General features: G+C 40.7%; 1 protein-coding gene across 1 annotated transcript in view; it reads right to left on the minus strand.

Annotated features, from left to right (window-relative positions):
• Positions 1-20,632, minus strand: part of LOC150086814 (LHFPL tetraspan subfamily member 3 protein-like) — a 108,979-nt gene that overhangs the window by 8,895 nt on the left and 79,452 nt on the right. The window contains exon 2 of the mRNA XM_090372771.1: positions 4,658-4,903. Coding sequence (XP_090228897.1) covers positions 4,658-4,903 — 246 coding nt within the window. The remainder of the gene's footprint in view (positions 1-4,657; positions 4,904-20,632) is intronic.

A 20,632-nucleotide genomic window follows, 5' to 3' on the forward strand; every position in this document is an offset into this window, starting at 1 on the left:
TAACAGACTTCTTGACGAGTGGTTACTCGAAACGTTTCCTTCCACATAACATTGAAATCATCAGGATTAGCCAAATCCTGATGATCTCAATGTTGATCCAGTATAATTCCCGTACCTCTCTAAAAGCCACTAACGATTTAGTCATATCACATCGCCCTTTTAGCAGTCCACTGTAAATAAATTATCCATATCCTCTGCCAGTACTAAGATGATGCTAATTAAGTGTTCGCTTAATATTTCGCATCCACCTGTTGTCCAACTTCAGAACAAATCACTGTCTATGGTTTTCTCTTTAAAAGTTCTTGGTTGATCCTTGATAGTAAGCTTACAGTTTACTAAACGCTTGGAATATCTTTCAGAGAAAATGAAAAAACATACTTCCCATTTCTGCGTCCATGCAGTCTTGGGTACTCAATTAACTTTCCCTACGGTTGTATTACAAATCTGCCTTTTTGCTAATTTGTTCTTATTGTGCTGTGACTGGTTCTAGCATGTTAAGAAAATTAAGATCCAGTTCAAATTATATTCCATTCAAGGTAAAATGCTTTTGGCAATGCGTAGGGCCTGCAGGACCGTGTCTACTCCTGCCTTTCAGATCTTTAACGGCTATCTGCTTCAACATCAAGGTAAGCCATGTTGCCCTTGTGACAACGTGGGTATTATTATCAATATTCTTGGGTATTATTATCAATGTAATTTCGGATCCCGAGGCGGAGAAAACACGCTGGAATCTTTTGATGCAACGTTGGCAAGAAGGTCCACTACCTTTAAGGATCTTGTTATTCTACCTTTCATCCTTAATGTTTCCTTAGCCATATTAGAGTGTATCCAAAAATGGTTTCATCCTGGAAAAAACCTTTTACTGGAAGGTAAAAGAGTGATGATACACATCACGATACAGAGTGATGAATCAATCTAGTTGCAATAAATTTTCAATCTAGTTGAATCATCACTCTGTATCGTGGTTTCACAGACGACTGGGAATGTATTCTACACCATTGCTATCAATATCTAAATCTACGACCGAACCTGCTTGTTGCTATTAGTATTACTGTGCTCAGAACTGAACCGGACTTCCTGAGTCCAGAAAAAATTTTTAGTTGTGCAAGAATTTGCTCGCCAAATTCTTGCACAGATAGAAAACAACATACACCACACAAACACAATATATACCCATTTCTAGGCAATTTGCGGAGTCGCGTATCTTCACAGCGTACAACGATAAAGTTGAACTAACGTTTAAGAGCAATACTACATATTATTTATACTGTATGTTCACTGGCCATCTGCTGGATTGCTTGCACCCTTTCTACAACTAGAGTGCAAGTTGTAAAAAGAAAGGAAGGTCCTAGAGAAAAGGAGGGGAGGTTGAGGAAGAGGAAACGGAAATTAGAATAGATATCTCTAGGCGAAAACAGAGCACAGAAACTTACAGCAGGGAGGCCCTAAAGAAGGGTTTGAGATATCTACAAGTGGACTGGATGAAAGATGGAAAGTGCGAATACTGTCTGCGCGAGTATTACAGTGGTATCGTCACCGTCCTCTCCACACATGGTGGAAAAGGCTCGGGTTCGAATCCCATCGATCATGCGAGGAACTTTTATGGGCTTTTTTTTTTCATTCCGTGGCTGAATTAGTCGGTTTTTCGTCTTAGTTGGTTTTTCGTCTAGCAAAACAGGCAAATCGACCATAGAACACACGCAATTTAGCGACATAATACACAATGCACGGCAGATGAATTTAAATATTCGGGTGGCCTAATATAATAGTCTGTTTTTTTTTTAGTGTGAATACGAGTGGGGAGTTGTCCATCAGAGACTGTTGTAGAAGGAATCCCACAGTAAGGAGGAAATCCTTGGTGTCATCAGCAAAGTATTCCCATTCCGGGGGGGGGGGCAGAGAATCAGGTATTGTATCCATTAGATAAATAACTCCAGAAAAGATGTATGGTTTCAATTGGCGGACCCCCCCCCCCACCTCTGAGCACTGAAGGCGAAAGGAAATCGTTGCTGGAATTCGTCAAACAAGAGAGCTGTACACAGAAGCCGATAGCAGGTTGTTCAGGCGTCAGCAAGCGAATCTTACCCGAACAATAGGTATGCCGTCCGGGTGAGCACTGGTGAAGAGAAACCATGTTTTGAAGAAAGATCCTTCCAGGAACCATCCAAGAAGACGAATGGATAACCCCACAGAGACAGAAAGGGGAAACCACTGTCCGCAGAAGGTCCCGCCTGGAGATCTGGCCTGGTTGGATTCCGCCTGGAAATCCAACCAGGCCAGCAGGAAGAGTTGATTTATCCCAAATGGGCAAGGTCAAATCCCACGCCGAGGAGAAAGGGTCCCCGACGTCCACCAGAAGGAAAGAAAGTCCATTTCCAGCAGAGAGACCCTACGACTGTGAATGGGCCGTCCTCAGCAGTAATCGTCCGTCTGGTTTTCATCTACCCAGATGAAAACCAGATGGACCAGGTTATCATGAAAAGTGTCTACTGAGAAGCTAATGATATGGCAGAGAGACCCAGTGAATACAGTTTAGTTCGAGAAAGCGTTGAAAGAAACTGAAAGCAACTGTGATGATGGTGAAATGCCACCCCCGAAGCAGAACGAGCAAGAAATATCATGTTGCTACTATGCTAGCTTCTGGAGGTCGAGGCGCCAGTGGTATGTTTGATAGTTGTGTCAGCAGTGAGAGTTTAGAAAATCTCCTTTTGAACAGGGTAGTCGCAAAGGCAGTAAATGCATGGAAAGCGTTCCTATGGGGAAGCTTTAACCCAGGATGGGTTCTTCTGTCCTAATAGGTAGATAGTGCAGGTGAACATGAGATGAGGCCAGTTTTCTAGTTCACTGAAATCACAGAGTTTATTATCGGTCAACATAAAGGTGACCTTAAGATCAGGAGAAAATCAAGTAAGATTCTCACGGTTGACAAAGGTTACAGAAGGGACGAAGAGTTTTGTGTGGTCGTGCTTTTGGGGTAATCAGTCCACCAGAATTGCCAGATAAGTTCTTCCCATATATTGTTTTCACTATTCACGTCGAACATGCTTTCGGCTACCGAGGAACTTCGTTTCCCTATTAATCCTTACAAAGTGCGACAGACCCACAAAGTGCAGATCCAGGGTAAGTTGCCTGTGATTGATTGTTGTAGGGACTTTTAGCTACATCGACAACTCAAATCATATTGCGCCATATACATATATGTGTGAAAATTGCGTGTTCTGTGCTCGATTGTTGGATGAAAAACCTGTGTTTCCGGGAACAACATCATGTTACCCTCGGCTGAGGTCGACTAACTCAGCCACGTTGTAAAAAAGACATAAAAATTCCCTCATTGACAGGATTCGAACTCAGGTCTTTTCCATACGGTGGGGGATGACTACACCAACTATGCTACTCACGAAGGCAAGCTGCTTGTGACGACCTCTAATGGATCAACTGAGGGAGTCGGACAAACTCTTGTTATCTGGATCAATCTCTGAATTTGATAGAACTAGTTGCGTGTAACCGCTTTGTCCGTACTTCGAAACCAGATCGCCGCACCATAGATGACTGTATTATTGTTGTGTTTTAAGCGCATCAGCGACTTAGACTATATTGCCCTTTATATACATGTATCATATCTGTAAATTGCGTGTTCTGGTATTTTCCAGTTTTCTGGACGAAAACCATGCTACTCTCGCCTGAGACCAACCTAACTCAGCCACGTTGTGAAAAAGGCCCATAAAACTCCTTACAGGAGGACTTAGGTTACTATAGGTAAGAAGACTGCAGAGTACATTAGGAGCAGGGTCTGGCCTTTCAGGTCCCCAGTTCCTCCTAGTGAACCATGAAAGCATAGCTGTGTAATTTTTAGGTTTTGAAGTGAGATAAGTGCATATTCAGAAATTAGGGCAGCCCAGGAGTATAATTTCTTGCAAACAGACACCTTAAGTGTAAATAATACACGGATATCAAACAACGTAGAGGCAATGTACATATCCGGTAGGCACAGCAATATCGATTTAAACCACCCAAAAGAAGAACACCTTGCAATAACTTCATCAACAGAATAACCAAGTTGCTTTTCTATTTAAATAAAAGGGAAGTCACCCTATAGTTATTTTAGTTACTCCAGTTGTGTAGTGGAATAAACAGATCTGACTTAATAGCTGCAATATCAATACTTTGTGAACCTGCATTAGGTTTGTTCAAAACCATGATTATGGAGGGGACTATTCATAAAGCAACGTTAGTAGTTGAACTCTTTCATTTCCTTAGCCAAAGCTTAGTTATGCCTCTTTTACTGTGCAAAGCTACTTATACACTGTTGCCTGGAGCCATCATAATCTTATATTTGTTTCTTTTCAATGGCATGCATTTAAGCAAATTCATTGGTTATTACACTCTGAACCGCGAGTCCTATAATATGAAGTAAATTGTCCTTATTTACTGTAGTTCAGGGCTCATAGGTTAAATATAGTGCTGATGAACAATGTGAATAAGGTTTCAAGGTTTTAAGCAGCAATTTCGCGATACTGTACGTACCAAGCAGAGGGCGCTGTCTGTTAAGGTAAGGCAGGAAATGTAGACCAGATGGTTGATTATGTTAATAGATGTTACACGGAACTGATATTTAAATGAACATACAGTAAACATGGACTAGCCCACATGAACTTACCTTTGTACATAGATCCTCCCGTAATATACTGTTCCGGCAAGAGTTTCACATAACGGGTGCCCAGGACAAATGCAAGAGCAGCTAACACAACACAGTCGCAGACGCCAATAATGGCCAGGATATATGCCCAACGTATTCCGCATTGTCCGACACTGTAGTCGTCAGCTTCAGGGCCGCAAACCTCCCTTACAACGTCTGCATCCCAGCCAGCAGGGAAGGTCAACACACCAACGACCATGCAAATAGCTGAAAAAGAAAACACTCCATTAGACACTCTCCCACTTCATAATGGTTATCTACATATTCTAATAGTGTTATGTTTATAACAGTTCTCAGTAATTCTATTTCAGTCACTAGCAAATTAGAGTGCAGAGCTGAGCATCAGATACGCGAAAGCCAGGAAACATTTAGAGTGCAGCAGTGGTTCCCAGCCTTTTTCCTTTCGCTACACGTGTACCTCATCCAGTTTTCATGCGGCACACCTGCTTTTCCCCTTGGTCTTACGTATTTAATGCTGATTTTAATTTACATATTTATTGAACTTTTTTAAAATAGATGGCCTTAAGGGTTAAAAGTTAATATAATCATACGGATGTTATTGATAACATAAAGTTGAACACGGATGTTGATGATAATGTTCTGTATTCAAGTTTAAAAATGCAAGTTAAGTAGTATTTCTATGAATACTAAACTCTTTTATTTAAATTATTGCAATAATCACTAAAAATTTAAAACTAAATATTACAAAGAATATGATACAAATATTAAGAAAGTTAATGGCAGACTTGTGAGTGATGGACAAGGCATCCTTGGTAAGGCTGGATTTACCGGAGCGCATAGCATAGCTACTCCAGTTTCTGTGGTGGGAGAACAAACCAATGAAATTACTGTAAGGAGCAAGCTTACAGTTTTTTTAGCTTTTAATATTTATGTGCGTCAGCAGGAGGGCGCACAATAAGAATAGATGGCCATTGCGGAAAGAAATTATGTCTGTCTGCGCAGAAATGAACTACTTAAAGCTAAATTAGAAGCAAAGGAAACAGAGTTCCAAAAACCTGAGGAAACACAAATGACCATCACATAAGTAGTTGTTGTTGGTAGGATTTTAGGAGCATCAGCGACTAAGGCCATATTGCTCCGTATATGCTGTATATAAATTGCGTGTATTCTGTGGTCAATTTTCTGTTTTCTGGACCAAAAACCCCAGTTTCGGGGAGCAAAAAACCATGCTACCCTCGCCTGAGACATACCACATTGTGAAAAAGGCCAGTAAAACTTCCTCACCTCATCGACGGGATTCGAATTGGTGTGGGGAGTAAGGTAAGCAGCAGCCATTATCAATCCAATGCAGGATGGACGCCTCCTCAAACAATTCATGTTGAAGGTATGGCGATTCTACCAACTGTGCTACCCACAAGGGCACGCAGGTGGTAAAAGGTCCCCGCCATGACCAGAAAGCTATTAAACTCCAAACAAAGACTTTCAATAAACAAGAGAATAATATTATCATAATCGGGCTAACTGAATCAAGTACATTAAACTCTAGTGAGGCAATAAAGAAGGCTATCACTATATATTTAGAGCCTGGATTTCGGACCATCAAAATAAAAGGCTTGGGAAAAATCAGAACTAGAGGAATCGTTATAGAATCTGCCACAAAACAAGATGCAGAAAAAATAAGGAACAACTCTGTTGTTTCAAATCTAGGCCTAAAAACTAAACAGCCCAAGACTAAAGGGCCAAGCATTTTGATGTTTGATATACATAAATCCAAGACAAAAGAAGAAATAATGACAGAAGTATATACTGTATATACCAAGAACTTTCAAGAATGTATAACCAAGGAGGAAGAACTAGCCTCAAAATTTCACTTGACGTACTCTACCAAATCCAGATACAATCAATCCTGTAACTGGATTGCAGAGTTATCTCCCAGAATATGGCAGAAAATCACAAAGCAAGAAAGAATCTATATAGGATGGGAATATTTCCATATACCTAAGTGAGTCGATATGCTACCGCAGCGCTCGTCCCCTGTATAGCAAAATTTTTCGTATATATTTTTGGTTCAACAGTGACTTTGTCAGTGGTATGGTGTGTTACCATGTGAGTGCTACGTTCTGTTCTATTATACTTTTTCACTGCATTAGGGCCACCATTATTCAAATCCATTGCATTTGCGGATCGATAAGTGTATCGGTTCGTCTGTACATGGATTTGTTTAATGTTCGAACTGCAGTAATTTCCTGACCATTATTGGCCTTGTGGCCCTCTGTCGAGATGGGGCATAATGGTCAGTCTATCTTAGTTTTGTTGGTCCAGTGTTTTAGTTAATTTTTGGTCCCTGCTTTTAGTGATATTTCACATAATTTGTATCTGGTGCTATCAAGGGGACGTTGCTAAACTTTAATTAATTGGAATATTCTAAAAAAAATCTGTTTTTTTTGGTATCATATATTTTGGCTTTTCAAAATTATTTTAGGAGTGTTCCTTCTGCAGTACCCTTTATCTTGATTCCCCCCCCTCCCCTGTTTTGTTTTATTATGTATGGTTTATTTTTACTTTCGCTCATCTGCGTTTGCCATGCTACTGGCACTTGTTTTATTTATTTTTTCTTAATTTATTATAAGCAGCATGCGGTGGATATATATATATATATATATATAAGCTATCCTTGCAGGTTAAGTTGTATAAATGTGAGTGAATGTTAGGTCACATGTGTAAACCATGCAGTGACCAAATGAATGTTTATGATTAGTATTTTTAAAAAACAAAGTGATGTCTTGGTAGTTGCTTTATTTAGGTGGCACCTGCTTGTCTGTATGATGATGAAAGTAAGATGTTGTGTGAAATAGTGTGGTGTTATGTGCTTTTTTCAGTCTTCCCCTAAACACGTATAAAAATTGTAATTGTGTAACTGTGTGACAGGTCTGCAACCGGGCTGAGTGCATATGGAGTGTGTGTTGTTCTAACAGGCCCCCAATTTAGAATGACCAGGAACCTACCAGGAATCCCCTCTGCCCTGCTGACGTCATATCCTCTCTTCTGAGGCATGACGTGGGATTTACTGACACTGGCTTCAGCTGGCGTGGCCGATGTGGGATTACTAACAGAGAAGCAGTGCATGTCCACAGTGCGATCTGTCCCTCTCTCACATAGGGCGCCTTGTCCTTATGACTTTACCCCTGCAATCCCTGTCTCCATTTCCCAACCTTTTCGCCTGGTTGACTTTACCATCACAAATCTTTCCTGCTCTTAATAATCCTCCTCTGTGGAGGATGGGCTCCTTTCACAGCGGTGCTCCTCTATCGCTTTAATTTCCTATTTCCAGATGAAAAGTCTCCTATCATCCATCTTCTTTATCTTCACCTCTTCCTCTCCTCTTCATCTGTCTCCCCTGCTTCCTTTTCCACTTTCCAGAGTGTGTGTGTGTGTGTGTGTGTGTGTGTGTGTGTGTGTGTGTGTGTGTGTGTGTGTGTGTGTGTGTAACTCGGGGCCCCTCTGGCAAGCTCAGGTGATGTCCAGGGTTCATCCCAGCCAAAGACTTCTTTACTCCCTACTACACCCAGCCTGTCTCCACGGGGCTAAGGACGGGCAACTTGGGGTCCCACTAGGGGAGCCCCGCGGTTTGAAGCCTACAGTGAAACCACAGTCTCTGGCCTTTACAGAGTATGTACTGCATCACAGAGTATACTACGTGGAGTTGGAGGGGGGGGGACTCGGTGCCACTTGACAAGCTACATTGTACACTATGTCCGTCTGCGCAGAGGCGAAACTAAAAATTTTAAATAAATTTTTCTTTTTATACTCCGGGACGATCGTATAAGGTCAGAGGAGTTCACAAGATGTAGAAATACAAGAACATTCTACCACATTTAGTAGTCACAAGAGCTCGTACCCTTAACGCTTGACCACTCGGCTACAGAGTTCTCATTTTTGTCCCACCCCATACTCTAGATTTCTAAACGGGTCCATGTGATCTCTAACAACCATACCAAATGATAAAGACAGGTTTAATGGTAAACGTGTTATTTTTTGGCTAACGACCTTAGGTTGTCTAGATGTTAGAAAAAGGGTCTTAAATATGGTTATCCCAGTAACCAGTCACCATACCCTTCCCCCGCGATGGCGAACCTGGCGGTGTGGTAGCTTCGTTACTGCGTCAGTGCCAAGGGCATTTCATGATAGGTTTAATTGTTGTTGGTAGAAATAAAAAGTCCGTTTATTATCAATGAGTTCAGCCCATCTGCCCAACTTTTCTAGATCATGTTGCAGTAGCACACTGCCATTACTGTAATCTTGTTCTGTAACAGAAATAGACAAGAACCTGGCGACATGGTTGTTTCGCCACTGCAAGTGTATTTTATGAGAAGCTTAACTGTCCTTGGGGAACGTAAAAAGTCCGTTTATCAATGAGTTATTAATCTTTTTCCTGAAAAGCAATAGAAAATCGCATGACCTTCTAACAAAGAAAGAGATTTGCAAAACAGCATTAGAATTTCAGCAGCAATATGCGCAGTTCTTTTTATTTCCTTTTTACTGAATAGCAGCGCTTGGTCTCTCTGATCAATTCGATGTCTTGTTTCGAACAACCTGCTCCAACAAATGCATACTAAAGCCATATGTTTATGCAGTTATTTGAACAAACAAATTAATTTTTATCTATTGATTAACGATATGTTTAAAAACAACAGATTTCTGAATAAAAAAAAACTCAAACTGCCCAGAGTCATAGACACATACTTTTTCCAGACAAATCCAACCGCTGTGCCACACAAAAAAAAAAAAAAAAATTAAAATTGTACTAAATTAAAAACTAAAAAACTAAAAATATAACACATACAGCCAGATGCGTATTCAGGGGTGGGCAGAAGGAGTATATGCCCCCTTAACCAAAAATTTGAAACAAAAAAAAAAAAAAAAAAAAAAGAACGCAGGAGGCGTTCTAAAAAAAAACTCAAAAGCCTGGTCGCCATGTCTCCCCTTACGATGATACCTGGATCTGGTCGCCATGCACCCACTTACGATGACACCTGGATATGCGACTGAATTCAGCTCCACAAATGACTTTTCTGATGTACGGCTCCTCTCATAACCCACGATTGGCATAACTGAATATAGCACACCGTTAAACATAAGTTAATTCTGGAAATCATAGGTAACTCTTTCCGTATTTCTTGCCGTGATTTTATAACAAACCCTCTTATGTTATAAAATAATTACTGTTACTTCAAAGCGTTTGTAAGTGCGCGGTAAGAACTTTTACAAGTCTGAGGCGAAATCTCTCCCAGAGTACCACATTCAAGGAAGATGAAAAACTGTGTATAAGCAATGCATGTATAAGGAAGAACAAATACACTATGATCTTATAAAACGAAAATCCCGCAGCTTGTATCTAGTATGCCATCGAGCCATAAGATGTAGAAGAATTTTAGACAACATTAGAAAGGAAATTGCATCTTATGGTCCGGAAAATACGGTAGTTCTTTTAGACTCTGCCTGACTTTTATCAGCACTGTGTTAATCTAATTTTCTTTTCTTTACCACAAACTTATTCGTTCAAATACAATTAAAACAAAATCTAGGATAAAAACGTTTCAGAACTACTATTAGTCGAATCTCACTGTTCTTTTACTGCAATCTTCCACAGACCTTGTTATCCAGACATTACACCTTCTGCAGCTTGGTCACTTTTGCTTCTCTCCTAAATTCACGTCCTTCTTTTTTGCAAACCAATATTTCAAGGAGAAAAGAAATAAATCCCGACCCACTACTAACTCTAGGAAATACAAGAGTTACCTATTCTAGAATTAACTATTTTAACTAATTCAACGGTTCGCTGTATTCAGTTATGCCGAGTGTAGGCTATGAGAGAAGGAGCCATACATCGGAAAAGTCCATTGTGGGGCTGAATGTCTTATATTTGTAAAATGCCCACATTTTTCATATTAATTTACAGATATTTCCCATGCATTTCCCTCCCCCCCCCTTTGCTGTGCCCCTTCTTGCTAAAGAGTTGTTTTGACCGTTTCAGCAGAAAATATAAATGCCAATTGTACATGAGTAACCGCTATCAGTTTCTTGTCAAATATAGAATGGTAAAATTCGACTTAGTTGCTTTCTCAGTTATAAATTCCCTTTGCCATTATTTTCCTAACTGAAGATAACAGTCGCTACGTAGAAGTAAGTTCACAAGTCCACGAAAATACGAGCTTCGCTCTCCCTGACAAATACTGGTCAGTGTGTCTGATGTTGACCGCGTGAGAAAAGTGTCCCACGCTAGTTCAAGCTTGGTGTGAGGCGAAAGTTCATGCGATAAGGAGCATATACCCTGGTGGACGATGAGCGAAAGGTTGTCGTTTTGTGGTGGCTTTTGGTAGAAGCAGTCGGTTAGTTAGTCTGTATGAGAGAGAGTGAAAAAATACAGTAGTTTTTGGAAACGGGAATTACGTTACAGAATGACTGTACAGAGAGAAGCTTGAAGAACAGCGCAAGAAGATACAGAATGAGCGAGCGAAGATAGCAGAACCCGAAGGAAGGCTGCGAAAGCACGGAATCCCCTCGCCGAGTTCCACCCCCATAGAATGAGTCATCCGTATTTAGGTAAGTTATCCCAACAGCTATACATAAACCTTACTCCTCAATAATATAATTAATTATGTTAGCATTGATAAATTGTAGAATACCCTAATTGCTGCTATCTTAAATAGCTTACTACATAGTATTTCAGTCTATCATAATTTACTATTGGTAACATGATGTGTCACAGGGTAAAACCTATTTTATGTGTGCTATCCTAAATAGCGCGACATTTTAGTAATAACTCCCATTACTTCTATTTGACACTGAATGTAACCAGTATGATTTATTATGTTGCTATTGTTAAGTATAGAATATCCTAATGCTGCTATCTTAAATAGCACATCATTTAGATGGTCGTCTATCACAATTAACGATAGATAAAATAGTGCACAATAAGTTAAAACACATCTTATGCGCGATAGTTTAGTATTGACACCCATCACGTTTGTATAACTATGTCACATGCCAGTTCTTGCCTGAGATGAAGTATCCACACGAAGAACACCTATGTGAAGAGCCCATTAATTTCCAAAATATCAATAGTGCTAAGAACTCTTAAATACTTCCATAAAAATCAATTTATATTATTGTAACCAAATGATTTAGGATTTGCTTGTCACTGCCACTAGGGCGGTAGTTATTAAATATGTACCATTTCTGTAATAGATTGCATTAAACTATGTTTTGTTTTAAACATATGCCTCAAGCCTATTCTCCATTCACACGAATGAGTAAGTAAAGAATTATATATAGAACTTTTATTGCGGGTACTCGAATTTCTGCCTAGAATTGGAAAGAGTTTGGGTATTGACACAACGCCCTGGTCAAAGCTGCAGTTTTCCTATTCCCTGCCGTTGAATAGGGTTACCGAGGGCCGAGACCATTGTCCTAATATGAAAAACCACTAGACAATCACATGAGTATACTGGGGTTATCATTGAACAAATGATTAAGGAAGGAAAACGTCCCGCCATACAGATGTGTTGTCCAGAGAAGTCCGAACGAAAATAATAATAATAAATAGTAAGAAGTATATAACCCCCCCACCCCAGTATAACACTGGTGCCGTGACCAGGATTAAATATTTTGCGGGATGAAAAACTGTCTACACAGAAGAAGAAGTCACAAAGAGAAAGAATCTAAAGGGATTACTGATAAGTAGTAAGATTGTTGATTTCGTGCACTAAGAGAATAGGTAGGAGGCATTACTCCTTCGCAACAACACAGGACATCTACACTAATTAATAAATTATTGCTATTTTTATAATTAGATTTAATAAACAAATGACTACATGCTATAACACACTCTTGTTTTAAATAAGTGATTACTAACATCATAATTTTGTTTCAGCAACAGGTAAGTCACATTATTTTGGAAGACAGGGGCCCAAAATTAGCAATTAAATTTCCCAATTCCTAGTAAATTTAAAAAAAAAAAATGGAGGATCAAATTCCTCAAACAACAGGAATATCATCCCCCCTACCTCAAACACAACAGCCACCACCCACCCCAGAACCAGACAGACCGCATTCAGCGAATATCGCAGGATTTTTAAGTCTTGTGCCATTATTCTTTGGCAAAAATGATGAAGGCCCTTCAGTCCAATTGTTTTTCGAAACTTTGGAGAGTGTTGGAGAATTAGCACTCTGGGGACACAGAGAACTTTTGGCAGTCTCGAAATCTAAACTTCGCGCTTCGGCAGCCGACTTTTTAGCCCAATCCTTTGAATTACGCGGGGAAAAGAATTACAACATATTTAAGAATGCTTTTTTAGCTCAGTTCGAAAAAACGGAACCAATTATCACTTCCCTTCAGCAGTTCGCCAGTGCTGTGCAAGAACCTTCGGAAACCATTGCGAGTTATAGCACGCGCGTGAGGAATTTGGCAAGGGCAGCTTTCAAAATTCAGGGAGAGACACCTGAAGTATTAAACATTTTAGACCAGGCAATGCTGGCCCAATTCCTTAGGGGCATATCGGGAAAAATTAGAAAAATGGTGCTCACACACAATCCTTTAACTTTTTCACAGGCAATTGAGATTTCGAAAAGAGAGGAAATTAATGACCAACTTACTCACACAAAAACTGTCCCTGTACATGTTATTAATAGTCCTGTAAGGGCCGAGAGTGAACGGGAGCGACAGGAAAATAATCCCAAACACATTCTTGAACCCATTCAAGATCAAATACGCGACTTACAACAATCGTTAAGTTCATTATCAGTAAATCACGCAACAATCAACAATTTAGAGACACAAATAGCCGCCCTGAGTCAGCAGATGCAAACTATGAAGGTGGGCAAATTTTCCCCTCCCCACGGTCAAGCAGCATTAGGCGCTACCTACCTCCACTCGGACAGCGCAGTAGATCCGCTAACCGACGCTAACGTGACCTTCAGACCAGAGGTCGTTGACCGCCCGGAAAGACGCATAATCTTGCCATACTACGGCCGGCAGCAGGCAGCCAGAAATATGGTAAAAAATCGCGAACGAAGGGAAAGACGCATTTTTGACGGTCGTCCGAGCTTCCATCAACCCACTCAACTTTTCCGCAGTCGCCCGTGCACGAATTACGAAACGGACATGTACACTGCATCCCCAAAAATTAGGACGCCCTATGCTAATAATCAATATTGTAATTTTAATGAAAATCGAGATCAAGCTGCCAATAGAATGTATTATGTTGATCATAATAGGAGTAATATAGACTCTTATTCTAGGATAAGGAGAGGAACATATAGGAATGAGCATATTCAGGGGCAAATTCGGCCAAAAACATTTCAGGGCAGACAAAATAATTATACAAATACTGGAAGCTACAGGCGAGATAGAGATAGAAATTTATGACTAAAAAGGGGTTCTAAACTTAATAGGAAGGATTCGCGATGTAATAAAACCCTTTTGCCAACCCCTAACTTTAGTAAAGTTAGTAAGCCAGAAGTCAGAGATATCAGAACACAACATGGCATTTACATTCTGGAGGATAATACTAAACTACCTGTGGTATTGGGTTCTGTACAAAACATTAAAACTAGATTTCTTTTAGACACAGGTGCTGGCGTTTCTTTAATGAGTGCAGATTTATTTAATAAAATTAAAAATGATACATCGTTAGATTTCAGACCTCCAGAATTAACTGTAACCGGAGTTTCAGGAAATATTGTGCCAATACACACTACAGTAACTGCTAATATTAAATTAGATAAGGCAACTTTTAGGGAGAAAATTCTGGTTACTTCAAAAAATTTTAGTGGCAAATATGATATCATCCTCGGCTTGAACATATTAAGGAAGTTTTCATTCAGCCTAGACTTAGGTAAAGGGATCATACGATCAGTTCCATTAGGGATTTGCCTGAGGGAAGAGGATATTCGGCAACAATTGGTGGATTCCACACCCACAGTTGCTAAGCTTACATGTAAACATGTGCTCCCAGCAAGCACAGTACAGGTGGTAACAGTATCTTGTGACCAGCTTGCTGCTCCTCCCAAACAACTAGTATTAGCAGGGCCAAATTCAAACTTAAGCCGGGATGATTTAGCAGTGAAATATTCGGTAGACCAGGTGGACGAAAGTGGGAAAATATCTGTGCTCGTCGCCAATTTAACAGCGGAACCGCTGCATCTTCCAAAAGGCATGGGTATTGCGTGTCTGGAGAACCTGAATCCTCAATCAATTAACCCTAAGAGCCAGGAAAGAGGCAAAAGGGAAGTTTCTCCAGTGACCATAGAGGACTTTAAGCTTGATCACCTGACTGCCGATCAAAGACACCAATTATCAGACCTGTTACGCAAATACTGGGATGTGTTTGCCAAATCACCAGCCCAACTAGGCAACTCAAAAGTTATCCAACACAGAATTAAATTGACAGACAACATTCCTGTTAGACAGAATGCTTACAGAACCCCCTTTTTACTAAAGGATGAGATTCGCAACCAGGTCCAAGAACTCCTAGATTCAAACATCATTGAACCCAGCTGTTCTCCGTATGCCGCGCCCATTGTTCTGGTGAAGAAGCGAGGTGGGGGATACAGGTTATGTATTGATTTTAGGAAACTTAACGCCAAGACGATCTCCGACGCATACCCGATCCCTTCCATGAGTGAGATACTTGAACTTCTGGGAGGCGCGCGCTACTTCAGCTCTTTGGACCTCGAAGCCGGATTCCACCAGATTGAAGTGCACCCCGCGGACCGCCACAAGACAGCTTTTACTACAGGGGAATCGCTGCTACAATACCGGCGCATGCCTTTTGGGTTAAAAAACGCGCCATCTAGTTTTGTGAGAGCAATGGGGCTTGTCTTGGATAATTTACAACGAGATTCCATTTTCGCTTACTTAGACGACATAATCATAGTGTCGAAATCTTGGTCCTCACACCTTTCGAAGCTTGAGAAAGTTTTCCAGCGCCTGAGAAAGTACGATCTGAAGCTGAAACCAAAGAAGTGTGAGTTCCTAAAAGAGCAAATAAAATACTTAGGTCATCTCATTGATAAGGACGGTGTCCGTCCCGATCCAGCGAACGTGAAGGCCGTTCGAGAGTGTCGAGAGCCAAGAACAATGAAGCAAGTGCGATCGTTTCTTGGGATGACAGGATTTTACAGAAAGTTTGTCCCAGAGTACGCAGAGATAGTCAGGCCGCTAACCCAACTTACAAAAAAGAACACCCCCTTTTTATGGAACAGTGCCGCCCAAGAGGCATTCGACAAGCTGAAGGTCGCTTTGACCACACCACCCCTATTGATTTACCCTGACTTTTCTAAACCATTTTTTGTGTCCTCTGACGCATCTAATTATGCAATCTCGGCTGTGCTAGAGCAACAAGTTGACGAAAATCAAAGACAGCCAATCGCTTACGCCTCCAGACTACTAAAGAAAGCAGAGACTATGTATAGTACCACAGAAAAGGAAGCTTTGGCAATAGTCTTTGCGGTATCACAGTTCAGACCATTCTTAATAGCCTCCAGTTTCACACTAATAACAGACCACCAACCATTAAGCTATCTTCTTCACTTAAAGAATCCATCCCCCAGATTAGCTCGCTGGAGTATGCTTCTACAAGAATACAATTTCAAAATCATATACAGGCCGGGTCGACTTCACTCAAATGCCGATTTCCTTTCAAGGCCAGTGTTAGAGGAAGAGGAAAGACAAAAGGGGCTTAAGAAATCCAAAACTGCTGAATTAGTTGCTCCTATAGCAGCAAATCCCACCATAGAGTCACTGATCATGCCGCAACAACAAACCAGAACTTTGATTAGGAATCTCCAAAGAGAGGACCCTAATTTGCAGGAGTTAATTGAGCAATTAGAAGGAACACTACAGGCAACAAGCAAAGTCCCAGATTCCTTCTATCTGAGTGAGGACAGGATACTGTATCACTACAGTTTACCTGACCATGGAGCTACTCGCTCAGAGCCCTGTGAACAGTTAGTAGTTCCAACCAGCTTGAAAGCAGAAGTGTTGAAGTCCTGTCACGACGGTTTTCTCAGCGGGGGCCACCTGGCCCTACACAAGACGTTAGAGAAGGTTAGAAAACACTTTTTCTGGTTAGGCCTTTTTAGCGACGTCAAGAATTATGTGGAGACTTGTCCATCGTGTTTGGAGCGTAGAGGGTATAACCCTAAGGCAAAAGCAGCCCTGATGAGAGTTCCTAATGAGAACTCACCTTGGGTCCGAGTGTCCTTGGACATTTTGGGACCCCTTCCAATGACTTTGAAAGGGCACAAATATTTACTGATGGCAATAGACAATTTTACCCGTTACGCAGAAGTAAGCCCGCTTTATACCCAGAAGGCTGAGGAAGTGGCCACAGCTTTCATAAACAATGTGATCTCGAGACATGGGATTCCTAAATACATCCTAACAGATCAGGGCACTAACTTCATGTCATCACTGTTACGACAGGTGTGTAAAAAGCTAGATATTCATCAGCTTCATACGACCCCCTTCCACCCCCAAGCCAATGCAAAGGTCGAACGTCTAAACCGCACCTTGGCAAACATCCTGTCTCATGTAGTGAACGAGTCTCAAACGGACTGGGATGTCATGGCCCCACTAGCAATCGCTGCGTACCACGCGGCAACTCATAGTTCCACACAGGAATCGCCAAACTTTTTAATGTATGGCAGAGATTTGGTGTTGCCATCTGACTTATGGCATTCCAAAGAGAGACATTCATATGCGTCTTTGGAAAACTATGCAGAACTATTGTGTGCACGCCTTCGCAGATCCTATGAAATCGTCTCCCAACACTTGGAAGAGGCAGTGCAGAGGCAAGAGGATCGTAGAGCATCCGTTGCAGTAGACAAAAACATCCGTGTAGGAAGCCTTGTTTATCTTTTTACCCCTAAGATAAAACCGGGCACTACAAAGAAATTGGCTCGTTTGAGCACAGGTCCCTACCGTGTGATCAGTCAGCCATCATTAGTGAATTATGAAATACAGCACCTGTATAACCCTAAAGATAAACAAATTGTGCACGTGGACAGACTGACAAAGGTTATTGACAGGAAAGTGTTTCCCGAACTGAGAGTAGAGGAATCAGAGGAATCAGAAGATAGCAGTTCACCAGACCATACAAGCCCCACATCAGTGCCCAAAGAGACATGGATCTTTGATGAACCTTTGGTGGAGGATTGTGATCTTATCCCACCTATAATTCCCCGTCCAACTATGTCCAGGCCGACCAGCTTACCCATATCAATCCCGTTGTCATCCCTCCCACAAAGAAATCAGGAGAGCCAACCAAGGACAGATCAGTTAGTAAGACCAGAAGGAGCTGTGCAAGCACCTACTCAGACCCACGGATATAATTTACGTAGTCGCGACCGAGTAACTCATGCCCCACCAGAGGAAATTGTGGTGTCCCAGTCGCAAGTAGAGGAATTAGTGCCAGAGACAGCTTCAGTGGAAAGAGCAGATACAGTGGTTGATACTCCCAGCAATGTAGCTGAAGCAGAAAGAGGTGTCACCCCAGATCAGAGTAACAACACTCAAGCAAACACAAGCCAAAGCGAGCCACCAGATAGGATAGAAAGAGCAGTTCAGTGGATATTGGGTCCACATCTTGCTGAGAGATACCTGCGACCAAGCGAAGGCAGTAGTTCTGATCTGGCAAGTATTCTGAGAGATGCCTGGAGAGACTAAAGTGAGGATAGTGAAGCGTATCGATTTCAAGGAGAAACATGCCATAATTACAGTTACTAGCAAGGTGAATGCTTTGGCAAGACAGTTGTGTACACCGAACGACCAGTTTCAGAACCAGTACCAGTAAAATTCAAAAAAAATAAATAATAATAATAAGAAGATTGGTGACAGAGAGTGGAAGCAGGAAAAAGCATTGAGAAGTGTAAATGGCACAGGTGAAAACACAGAAGAGAGAAGATACAAAAAGAAAGGGGGAAGGGATATACACATGTATACACATCCCCTGCATAATAATGCATGAGATGAAAGGAGCAAAGAATACTGAGACCTATAGGAGCAGATCTGAAGAGCAAGCATGAGTCTTTTTTTTTGAGGAGAGTATGAGGAATGATTGGGAATGTAATTTGCATTTCTGCTTAAACTGTGGTAGGACTATTGAGAAAAGGTTTCTTTTTAATTTACATACCACTTTACCAGTACAAAAAAAAAATTTATGACATCAGGAGATCAAGATTTTGGATAAGAAGATCATCTTCCTGTACTAATGCGAAAAAAAAAACACTTGTGTTATTTCAAGAGAAGAAGAAAGGGGATAAGCGAAGTTATGATAAGAAAAGGATCAAAGTACATAACTGACCACAGAGGTGAAGAAATTGATCAGTTTTGTTGGATTCTGGCAGTGTGTTTTATCAGCAGCCAGATAAATGGATGGCAAATTGAATGACATGGCACAAGTAGGAAAATAGAATTAATTTATCTTTATAAATCTCACGCAGAAGCACGAACCACTCCAATGAACCTTGAAAAAAAAAAACCAGAGATTTTGTATCCGAATTCTATTCAAATATGACCATTGAGCTAATACTATTAAAGCAAACACCTTTCTCCACCAAATATATCTAGACTTTATGAAATTATGCGGTATAAAAATGGAGAGAGGAAGGATACAGGTGGCTGAGGGAATGTCCGGAAATCCCCTAGTCACTTTTTGTTTTCCCTCTCTCTCATTGCACATCGAAATCCAAAAGTCAAGAGAGAGGATCCCAAAAAAAAAAAAAAAAAAAAGGAGAACAAGAGGGAGATAATATTTGGTTTCTTTTGGAGAGAGGATAGGGCAATTGGCCTGGGGACGGCTGGTTCCTCCCAGTCACTAGTTGTTTTTATCACTTTCCAGAGAAAAAAAAATTTAAGTGAATAGGAGGTAACTTCTGAACTTCAAGATCTAGACTTGGGATCCATCTTCTTGTACTACATATATATAAATAATATATATTAAAAAAAAAAAAAAAAAAAAAACTTTACTGTGGAAAGAAATCCTCAAAACAATATTAATCAGAATTCTAATTCCGTCAATAATTTCTTTTTGAATAAAGTTTACCTACTAATGAGAACTTCATCATGTATGACAGTAGGGAGTAAGTGATAGTGCATTAATGTAAGAAGATCAATATAGAACAAAACATATAGGTAATATTGACTATAAAAAAAAAAAAAAAAAAAAAAAACAGAAACAAGATTGCTGAAGTAGTGTACTCATGTTCGTGCCTTCAAAAATCCAGACTGCTGATAAACAAAACATTGTGCTAATTAGGAGAATCAAGGGCAATTTTAAAATAAGAGAATGATTTCTAAAGTTTTTGTTTTCTGATGGGGATATTATTTTTTTTTCCATGCATGGCATGTTTGATTTTGCAAATGAATTGAGTAATTCGTCTTCGGAGAGGTATGCAAGGAAATCAAGAAAGTGACATTTGAGGTTGTGAGTGAGAGCAGGAAGAATGAATGAAAGGTAAATGTGGAGTATGGATGGTACCAAATACTCCCTCACCCGGGATTCGAAAGTATAAGGAGGAAAAGATGTGTAAGTGGGGCAAATCTTTAGTATGGAAGAGAGGATGGATGGAATGCATAAACAGAAGTATTTTCTTCACTAACTAGTCGTGTTTATCCGTCCTTGTTTAGTTGCGATGGTGGAGTTTCACAGGTCTGTACGATGCCTCATCGCTAGAATGCTGACCTTCCTCCTAGCACCTTTACGTTGGATACAGAGGGTGACCACCACAGAAAGGGAGATCCCAGCGCCTAATCAATCCATGTCCTTGTCAGGAGTCTTCTGGAGCTGAGCTGATTCTAACCCCGCAGCAGCTTTCCCAGCAAGAGCGGAAACAAAAGGAAGTAAGGCGGTCTCAACCCATGAGGAGGAAACTTAAGGCAGCCCTGGAAATGCGTTTTCCCTGCCACTATGA

This window comes from Mastigoproctus giganteus, chromosome 4, assembly GCF_048544385.1.
Source record: "Mastigoproctus giganteus isolate SK-2022 chromosome 4, ASM4854438v1, whole genome shotgun sequence".
NCBI lineage: Eukaryota > Metazoa > Arthropoda > Arachnida > Uropygi > Thelyphonidae > Mastigoproctus > Mastigoproctus giganteus.